Here is a 10,848-nt window from a genome sequence, read left to right as displayed (position 1 = left end):
TTTTTTTTTGAGACAAGAGTTTTACTCTGTCACCCAGCCTGGAGTGTAGTGGTGTGATCTTGGCTTACTGCAACCTCTGCCTCCCATGTTCAAGTAATCCTCTTGCCTCAGCCTCCTTAGTAGCTGGGAATACTGGCAGAAGCCACCATGCCCGGATGCTTTTTGTGTTTTTTGTATTTTTAGTAGAGACAAGATTTTGCAATGTTGGCCAGGCTGGTCTTGAACTCCTGACCTGAAGTGATCTGCCCGCCTCTGCCTCCCATAATGCTGGTATTATAGGTATGAGCCACTGCACCTGGCCAGGTTGGAGTTTGAACTTGATCTCAGAAAGAAACATTGTAAGTTTCTGGAAAGGGAATTCGACTCCCTTTTTTCTTTTGATTGTGTTTTAGAAGGATTATTTTGGGCCAGCCACAGTGACTCATGCTGGTAATCCCAGCACTTTGGGAGGCTGAGGCAGGAGGATCACTTGAGGCCAGGAGTTCAAAACTGGTCTGGGCATCATAGTAAGACCATGTCTCTATAGAAATAAAAAAAATTAGCTGCATGTGGTGGTGGTGGCACTGTGCCTGCGGTCCTGGCTGCTCTGGAAGCTGCAGTAGAAGGATTGTTTGAGCAAGGACTTTGAAGCTACTGTGAGCTATGAGCATGCCACTGCACTGTAGCCTAGGTGAGAGAGCAAGGCCCTGTCTCGTTTAAAAAACACAACAAAACAAAATCGAGTTACTTTGGTAGAAGAATAAAAGAAAGACTGAAGATAGTTGGATTGGGTAGCTGGTACAGTAATTAAGAAAAGTGAAAAAGGCCTGTATTAGGGATGTAGATAGAATATTTTCCTCCTTTATAGCAGTTTTTACAATCTACTTTAATTTTGCTTACTTGTCTGTCCTTTTCTAGACTTTAAGATCTTTGAATATATTAAACTATTTTGATGACCTACATCTTAGTTACTAAGAAGTTTTAGGCTGGGTGTGGGGCTCACACCTGTAATCCTAGCACTTTGAGAGGCCAAGCTTGAGCTTAGGAGTTTGAGACCATCTTGCGTGAGATCCCATCTCTACCAAAAGTACAAAAAATAGCCAGCATGCTGGTGAGCACCTGTAGTCACAGCTACTTGGAGGCTGAGGTGGGAGCATCACTTGAGCGCAGGTTGCAGTGAGCAAAGGTCATGCCACGACACTCCAAACTGGGTGACAGAACAAGACTCTGTCTCAAAAAAAAGCAAAAGGTTTAAATGATAACTGGTTAAATGAGTGAAATGTTTTTATGTGTGGCTGAATTTTAAAAACTTTGTGTTACACTAAGGATTGTGGCTGAGTTTTACAAACTTTATATGATACTAAGGGTTGTGGCTGAGTTTTGGAAAGTTTGTATTACACTAAGGGTTATCCTGAGGACCTTGTTAGTTCAAGAGAATAAAATCTTTACGACTTTACATAATTATATTCCATGAAGACCCATTCCTTCTTTTTCCTTATACTATTAGTAATAAAGTAACTGCTTACATAGATATATATATATATATTGACTTTGTGCCAGCCAGTGAGCCCTTTATATATGCTGTCCCACTTAGTTGTCACTAGTATGATTTGCTGCATAGACGATTTCTGTTTACATTTTATAAATAAGGAAACTTACTGAGACTGATTTGTCCAAGGTTACAGAGCTGATAAGACAGGCTAGACCTAATTTTCTCTGGCTCCAAAAGCTGTGATCTTTTCCACTGTATTAAACTGGTTTGTAGCTTTAAAGTCTCTCCTTCTCCCTCTTTTTAAGCCTATAATTTTATAAATGGCTGTAGTTCTCCAAGTTTTTTAGGAAGTCATTTGGATTAGTACTTTTGGACTTGTAGGTTGTATCCTTAACTACATTCTTTAGGTTGGCATGTTTATGGCCTTCTTCAGAGGTCAGACAAGAAGTATGATGAAGCCATTAAGTGTTACAGAAATGCACTAAAATGGGATAAAGACAATCTTCAAATCTTAAGGGACCTTTCCTTACTACAGATTCAAATGCGAGATCTTGAGGGTTACAGAGTAAGTAAAATAGAGATTTTTTTTTATTATTATTATTCCAAGGGGAAAATACGTACAACTTTGCGTACTTTCTAATACAGAAATTGTTTATTTTATTTTGAAGAGAATTTAATTGAATACCTTTTTTCCTCCTGCCATAGTGGTTGTGTTTATGATTGGAATAAGCAGATCTTTATAAATAAATTATTTTATGATGAGGCAGATTTGGACTACTGTGTAGGGTTAACTTAATCTGTTAAAATTGACATCAGTACTCCTCAAACAATGCTTCTGTCTGGTATTGACATATAACTCTAACATTTACTTCACACATTTTTCTGGAAAGCAATTTTTTTTTTTTTAGACATTAGAGTCTTGCTCTGTTGCCCAGGTGGAGTGCAGTGGTATGATCTCAACTTAGTGGAACTTCCACATCCTGGGTTCAAGCAGTTCTTGTGTCTCAAGCCTCCTGAGTAGCTGGTACTATAGGCATGTGCCACCATGCCCAGCTCATTTTTTATATTCTAGTAGAGACAAGGTTTCACCATGTTGCTCAGGCTGGTCTCAAATTCTGGAGCTCAGGCAGTCCACCCGCCTCAGCCTCCCCAAGTGCTAGGATTATCAGCATGAGCCACCACACCTGGCAAAAGCAAATGTTTTGTTTCTTCTTTCTGCCTCCACTGAGTCTAATATGTTTTTGTAGTATCAGTTTTAACCCTTAAATCAGTGTTAGATCTATTTAGTTCCTCTTTCAAATTCTTTCCTTTTTTATATGATAGTACCTGCTGTGAATTGTCCTCCAAATATATCTTAACTCTGTAGTTGGACACTTAATTTTTAAAAGAATTTTTGAATATTTTTTCTTTGTACCATCTTTTCTATCCTGTCTCTTTTCTTGGAGTAAGCAGATCAAGAAATAAAGAAGGGTATCTGGCCTTAAGTTTTTAAAAAAAAAAAAATCTAAGATTAGCTTGGAGGCTTCATTATGTTCTTAACAAATATTTCTTTACCTCCATAAAACTACACAATATAGATGTTTGAACTATTTTCCGTTATTGTTCCCAGCATTGTGTTGTAAAATGCTTAGGTTTGTGGTATAAATTAATAATGATCTTTTAAAGGAGCACTTGCTGTAATTGAAAGCCTAAGAAAAAGTGTTTATTTTCTTTTCTTTGAAAGGAAACGAGATATCAATTACTTCAGCTTCGACCTGCACAGAGAGCATCATGGATTGGTTATGCTATTGCTTACCATTTATTAGAAGATTATGAAATGGCAGCAAAGATTTTAGAAGAATTTAGGAAAACACAACAGGTAGAAACTAGAAGCCATTTTACTAAGTCTGATTCTAAGTATAACTTAAAAAAGTGTGCATAGTCTGGTTTTTAATTTTGAAATAGTTTCAAACTTATAGAAAAAAAAGTTGCAAGAATAGCACAAAGAACTCTACGTAGGGGTTCATTCATGTTAAACTAATTGTTAATATTTGGTACATTTACTTTAAAAATGTGTGTATCTGTTTATTTTAATTTTCTTCCTTAAACATTTCAGACTAATTGCAAGACGTCATACTCTTTTACCTGTAAATGCTTTAGTATGTATTTTCTAAAAATAACTGTATAGTCAGTTCTCTAGGTAGTATTATATGGATAGATTATGGAAATTAGGACATTTAACATTGATAGATTGTTATCTAATCCCCAGCCCATATTCAGAATTTACTAATTGTCCTAGTAGTAGCCTTTCTAGTGATTTGATTTCATTGCAGGATCCAAATTAAGAATCTTACCTTGTGGCCGGGCACAGTGGATCACGCCTGTAATCCCAGCACTTTGGGAGGCCGAGGCGGGCGGATCACAAGGTCAGGAGTTCAAGACCAGCCTGATCAATATGGTGAAACCCCGTCTCTACTTAAAAAAAAAAAACAAAAACAAAAATTAGCCAGGCATGGTGGCACATACCTGTAGTCCCAGCTACTTGGGAAGTTGAGGCAGGAGAATCGCTTGAACCCAGGAGGTGGAGGTTGCAGTGAGCCAAGATCATGCCACTGCACTCCAGCCTGGGTGACAGACTGAGACTCTATCTTGGGGGAAAAAAAAATTAAAGAATCATACCTTGCATTTAGTTATCATTTCAGCCTCTTAATCTGAGCTAAGTTTTGACAACTTCCTTTGTATTTTATGACATAGACATTTTTGAAGAAGGCTGTGCTCTTGCAGGATGTCCGTCAATTTGAATTTGTGTGATGGTTCCTCATTGTTAGAGTTTTGTTATCTTGGCAGGAAACCAGAGAAGCGATGTTGGGTCCTTCTCAGTTCATCCCATCAAGAGGCACATGCCATCAGTTCATTCCTTTTGATTACATGGTGATAGTTGTATTTGCAACTGTAAACTTATTTTTTTCTCTTTGTGTTTAATATGTAGTCTGAGACTGAATAGCCTGTTCAAACTTTCACCATCTAGTTTTAGCATTCATTGATTATGATTTTTGCCTGAATCAACTATTACCATGATAGTTGCAAAATGGTTATTTTCTTAATTCTTGGCATACTTGTAGGTTTATTATTTGGCATTCTACTGCTGAGTAAGATCTTTCCCTTCTTCCCCATATTTATTGTATGTAAGGACTTAATGTATTATTATTTTATTCAACCTGCTATATCCCAATATTGTCATTATTTACTTAGTTGCTCCATAGACAGAGCCTTAAGAATTTTTAAAAAATTAGTTTTATTAACCAGAAGTTAAACAATTTTCTGATATGAAAATAAAATTCTTACTGTCATTATTCCTTATATCCATATACAGACATCCCCTGATAAGGTGGACTATGAATATAGTGAACTACTTCTATATCAGAATCAAGTTCTTCGGGAAGCAGGTCTCTATAGAGAAGCTTTGGAACATCTTTGTACCTATGAAAAGCAGATTTGTGATAAACTTGCTGTAGAAGAAACCAAAGGTATTCTTAAAAGAATGTCATTTATTCTAATACTGAAATATGACAAACAGCAAAGCTGAAAAATCTAGTTGCTGCTGACAGTTATATATAATTCAGCTTTTTGATGATGGAAAATCTATTTCTTATGTACTTTGAATAATTTGTAATGTGGGAAAATATTAAACAATATTATAGATAGAGGAGAAAGATAATTGTGAACAATAAAAAAGAGTTGAATCAAATGACTCATATAGCATTCTTTAAGTATCTTTGTATTGAAAATATTATGGAATTTGATGTAAACTCGAGACAATTACTTAGTTTTATAAGACAGAGGATTAAATTTCTTAGAAACAGTTTATTAACAAATAACAGTATATGTAGTATGTGCCAGATTTATTGCTAATGATATATATTGATGAATAAGTCTTTACTAAAATACATATAGGATATTTCTGAGAGTCTTTATGGTTAATCTCAGTGCCTTCAATGATATTGAACGAATATAAATTCTGAAAGAAAGAAAGATGAGATATTTGGGTTCATATGTGTAGATTGTGATAGGAGGGGTAGATCCCTCTTATCAGAGAGCTGAGAAAAACAAGTCTTAACAGTCTTAGAAGTTGAGGGTGTGATTATAGAAAATGAAAGAAGAATAACAAATAATGAAAGGACAAGTACTTTTTTAAAATTACCTTTTGAAATGCTGCTTTGTCCTTGCTAGCCTAGGGAACTAAACTTTGCTGGTTTCAAATTCCCTTGGCTCACCTTGAGGTTGAACACTGGAAAAGTGTAATACATATCCATGTGTGTAATAGGTATAGCCATTGTTTGCCAGATGAGCTTTCATCAGAGGATAACGCTACTGACAGGAAAAGCTGGAAGTCTGAGGCCCTTGGAGGGAGCTCTCTCATGAACTGCAGATCCAAGGCAACCTTCTTTCATTTGAAGTAGTCATCCTTTAGTAGTCTGTTAATCATAAAGGAAGGAAATTTCTGACTTAATGAAAAGATCACAAGTCTGGGAAAAACTTGCCTCATTGGCCACTAAGTAGCTCTATGACCAGAGTCAAGGCTTTGGCCTTGTTTCTTTATGGAAATAAATGACAAATTATTTTCATTTGATCCCTTTGATAATTTTATTAATGAAGGAGAGTGGCAGATAAGTCAAGTTAGATAAAGGACTCAGAACTGATCAGTGGATTTTTAGCAATTTAGAAGTCATTGGTGACCTAATAGAAGCACTTTCTGAGCCTCTGGAAGAAGGATGGTAAAAGCCCAAGTCCATTTAAAAGAGATCTGCAAGACCCTTACTTAGCAAGTTTACTTGAGTCCTCTCAGTTTTAAAGTGATGAAAATAATAGTAACCTATCTGATAAAGTTCTGAGAATTGAATTAGTTAATGCATGTGAAATGTGTAAAAGTCACTGGTGTTGGGGTATGATGACTCACGCTTATAATCCCAGCACTTTGGCAGACCGAGGTGGGTGGATCGCTTGAGCCTAGGAGTTCGAGACCAGTTTGGGCAACACGGCAAAAACCCATCTCTACAAAACATAAAAAATAAGCCAGGAATGGTGGCACATGCCTGTAGTTCTAGCTACTAGTGAGACTGGGGTGGTAGGCTTACTTGAGCCCAGGAGGTCAAGTTTGCAGTGAGCTGTGATTGATTGTACCACTGCACTCCAGCTGGGGTAACAGAGTGAGACTGTGTCTCAGTGAAAAAAAAAAGGTCACTGGCATGTGAGTACTCAATAAGTGTTCATTTTTATTATCAAATGAGAGTGAAAGATGCAACAGAAAGGGAAGGATGCAAGGATGAAGTAGTGGCTTAAAATAATACCTTGGATGAAGGGAAGCACATTAAATAAAGATAGGGAAAAGGAATCCTGAGTATTTGAAGCCTATGTGACTTTGGAGCTCATATATAATAGTGAAACCACTGTCTCTCTCTTCTTCTAGCTTGTTTCCTTCCATGAGAAAGTGTGGAGCAAATAAACAACTGGGATGATCTGGGCTTTAAAATTAGTAAACAAAAGAGCCTAGGTTTTAAGATTGATTTTGATAATTGGGGCTCCATATATCATTCAGGGATGTGATTGGTCATACAACCTAGGGAACGCAAGCAGTGAGTCAACCAATTGCTGATAGGCATTTTTTCTCTGTAGTTGAATAGTAGGATTAGTGAGACAAAAGGAAATAAAAGATAGTTAAGCTTAAAATAGGGTGCTTATTTGCTTCTTGGAAGACATTAAAAGGTAAAGTCTAGGTGATTTTGAATGTGGCCAGATTAAGGGCTGCTACAGCAGAATTGTTTTATAGATGATTAAGGGATTATAAGGTTAGGATATCGGATTGAGTCATTAATTTGGATGCTGAAGTTATTAATATGGTATCAGGAATAATTGAGGAATAGAAGATTGCCTGGTGACGGTGTGTTCAGTGAATGTGGGAAACTGGCTTGGCATTGGACAGATTTTCTGAATAAATTGAGGATGTGAAGAGGGTGGCATTTCTACATAATGTGAACTTCAAAAAAGGAAGGAGATGATAAAACAACTTGGTAAATGATCTTAAGGGAACTGGGAACTCAGGAGGATACCAGATCTGTCCACTTAGCACATTGACTTATAATGAGATTTTAAGAGAAAATTTGAGGAAAAGTTAAAATTCTAATTAGAAGATTTTCTCAGATATTTAATTTTTTTTCCTGCTTTTAATCAGGGGAACTTCTGTTACAACTGTGTCGTTTGGAAGATGCTGCAGATGTTTATAGAGGATTGCAAGAGAGAAATCCTGAAAACTGGGCCTATTACAAAGGCTTGGAAAAAGCACTCAAGCCAGGTAGTATTGTTTAAAACTTACTAAGTTTTATTGCTTCTTTTGTTAATGTATCTTTTATTTACTCACTGAAAAACACAACTACAGTAACTGTGGTTAAGAATTGGTTCAAAATCTGAATAAAGGCCAGGCACAGTGGCTCACGCCTGTAACCCCAGCGCTTTGGGAGGCTGAGGTGGGCAGATTGCCTCAGCTAGGGAGTTTGAGATCTGCCTGGGCAACATGGTGAAACCCTGTCTCTACTAAAATACAAAAAATTAGCCTGCGCAGTGGTGTGCACCTGCAGTTCCAGCTACTCGGGAGACTGAGGCACAAGAATTGCTTGAACCCAGGAAGTGGAGGTTGCAATGAGCCAACACAATGCCACGATACTTCAGCCTGGACAATAGAGTGAGACTCTCTCCAAAAAAAAAAAAAAATTGGAATACAAAAGTACATTTTCAAACTTCTCTTTAATACGACAGATTGAGCATGTTCTGAAACCTCTCTTCTGCAAATTTATAGAGTGGTTGAAGAAATGATTTTAGAAACAAATTTAGAAAAAAATTCACGAATGTATAGTAGCATCAAAAACATGAAAGGACTTCAGGTGTAGGGGCTCACACTTGTGATCCCAGCACTTTGTGAGGCTTGGGCAGGAGGATTGCTGGAGCCCAGGAGTTTGAGTTCCACATGGGCAACATGGCAACTCTGTCTTTTTAGAAAAAAGGAAGTTTCCACTGACAGAAATGGAACTATATTCCTAAAAGCAAGCATAAGCTCTGTGGTAAGATGTGGCTGCATCAGAGTGACTTGCCAGGGTCACATAAATGTAGCCAAGCTGAATGAGCATCACTGTTCCTTTTTGGGAAGAGGTTTTAAATTTCTGTCACTCAAACTTACATTCAGACTCTCTGTGCTCCCCCAGTCACCCTCTCCCATAAATGGGGTCCACTTGTGGGAACAGGCACAAAAACAAATAGGCAGGATCCTTTGCAGAGATTATCTGATTTGTTTCCTTCAAGGCTGTTTGTGAGCCATTGAAATATACAAGAGAAACCTCATGTTGCAGATTACTTTGTAACAAAGATTCTCAGACTGTTTTAGGAACACCAGCAAGGAAGGTAATCACAATTGTCTGCAAAAGGAAGAGTAGAGATGATGGAGGAATTTAAGATAGAGAGAATTGCTGCCGTGAAACATGAATAGTTAGAAGTACCAATTAGGAATCTGAAATGAAAAACCTGCTTACTGAAATAAAAATTTTAATTGAATGGAAGTGAGGCCACGGCCAAAATCATAGGAGAGGTGTTAGAGGAAGAGAATAGTAGGAGAAGCAATATGTGGAAACATGATAAGCAAGGCCTTTTCAGAACTAGAGGAGCTCTCAGGTTTTAAAAACCTACCTAAAGCAGAACAGGGTAAAGATAATTATGTATTTAAGATAAAAAAATTGAAAAGAAATAGCCTAAAATGATTGTTGAAATATTAGATATGATTACAAATAATTCCAATTTTCTTTTAAATATTAGCATTTTAATATAATTTGAGAAATTTGTAATTTTCCAGGAAAAAAATATACAATTTATAATCACATATAACGAAGAATTTTTTTTTTTTTTTTTTGTCTGCAGCTAATATGTTAGAACGGCTAAAAATTTACGAGGAGGCCTGGACTAAATATCCTAGGGGACTGGTGCCACGAAGGCTGCCGTTAAACTTTTTATCTGGTGAGAATAATTGCAAAGGAATAAAAATGCTTTTATGATTTAGTTTCTTTTCTTGGTTTTAAGTATGAATATGCATATTAAGGTTGAACTATACATTGTTACAGTTGTCTGACAACTCTACTAAATGTAAGTTGGTAAATGTAAGTACATACTTGATAAATATAAGCCAAAAGGATTTTTCTCTTCCAAGGTGAGAAGTTTAAAGAATGTTTGGATAAGTTCCTAAGGATGAATTTCAGCAAGGGTTGCCCACCAGTCTTCAATACTTTAAGATCATTATACAAAGATAAAGAAAAGGTAAAGCGAAATACAGTATTTTCTTTTGGCTACCATTTCTTTACTCAGTATTTGGAATTATTGATTCTTGATTATCTGTGCCTAGTAGTACATGTTTTGTGAATCTTGTGTCAGGCCTCCCAGTTTGCAACTTAAATGCTTTTTAATTCCTCCGTTTACCATTTCGCCCTCTTTTTAGCCCAGTAACTTAGTGCTTATTTGTTTTCTGTTTCCTTTCTGCCAATAAACTTTTGATGAGCCACTGTAGGTTATGAAAAGTTGATAAGGTAATGATTTCGTCACCATTTTCTCTAATCCTGTTCATGGTCAGAGCCAGGAGTGTTTTGGTTTTGTTGTTTTAACTTAAGTTTCAGCTTAGTAATCTTTCTCCATTTTTTTATTCGGTAGACAGAATGTTCTGTCAGAAGAGTTTGTTTGATGTTCTAGTAAGTCAGCTTACTCTTTCAGCTACATGTTAATAATATTCCTTTAGAGAGGGTATTTTAGTTAGTTTTTTTTTTTTTTTTTTTTTGAGACTGAATTTTGCTCTGTTGCCCAGGCTGTGCAGTGGTGCAACCTGGGCCCACTGCAACCTCTGCCTTCTGGGTTCAAGCAATTCTCGTGCCACAGCCTCCCAAGTAGCTGGGATTACAGGTGCGTGCCACCATGTCTGGCTAATTTTTGTATTTTTCGTAGAGACAGGGTTTCACCATGTTGGCCAGGCTGGTCTTGAATTCCTGACCTCAAATGATCTGCCTACCTTAGCCTCTCAAAGTGCTGGGATTATAGGCGTGAGCCACCATGCCCAGCCAAGGGTATTTTAATCTTAATTTAGATTATTTTGCTGATAAGTACAGTTTCATCAAGACATATTGATTAGATTGTAAATAATCAGTTACATTGAAGAGTCAAAGATGGAACAAATGAAACATACCAAACACTTCAACCAGAATTACGCAATGTGCATTTATTTGCCAGTCTTCTGTTGGTGGCCCAATGTATGGTCTTCTTTGATTGCTCTTTAACTTTTTTTCTTGCATAAATCACATCCATAAAATATGATTTTT

At 36.8% G+C, this 10,848-nt stretch overlaps 1 protein-coding gene across 3 annotated transcripts in view; it reads left to right on the top strand.

Annotated features, from left to right (window-relative positions):
• Positions 1 to 10,848, top strand: part of NAA15 (N-alpha-acetyltransferase 15, NatA auxiliary subunit) — a 98,183-nt gene that overhangs the window by 48,471 nt on the left and 38,864 nt on the right. For all 3 annotated transcript variants that reach the window (XM_017502865.1, XM_017502866.1, XM_037729381.1), the window contains exons 4-9: positions 1,879 to 2,036; positions 3,195 to 3,329; positions 4,824 to 4,977; positions 7,680 to 7,799; positions 9,410 to 9,505; positions 9,696 to 9,802. In XM_017502865.1, the coding sequence (XP_017358354.1) occupies positions 1,879 to 2,036; positions 3,195 to 3,329; positions 4,824 to 4,977; positions 7,680 to 7,799; positions 9,410 to 9,505; positions 9,696 to 9,802 (770 nt within the window). The remainder of the gene's footprint in view (positions 1 to 1,878; positions 2,037 to 3,194; positions 3,330 to 4,823; positions 4,978 to 7,679; positions 7,800 to 9,409; positions 9,506 to 9,695; positions 9,803 to 10,848) is intronic.

The sequence above is a fragment of the Cebus imitator genome, unplaced genomic scaffold (assembly GCF_001604975.1).
Source record: "Cebus imitator isolate Cc_AM_T3 unplaced genomic scaffold, Cebus_imitator-1.0 Scaffold303, whole genome shotgun sequence".
Lineage (NCBI taxonomy): Eukaryota > Metazoa > Chordata > Mammalia > Primates > Cebidae > Cebus > Cebus imitator.
This window is presented reverse-complemented; position numbering and strand designations above follow the sequence as displayed.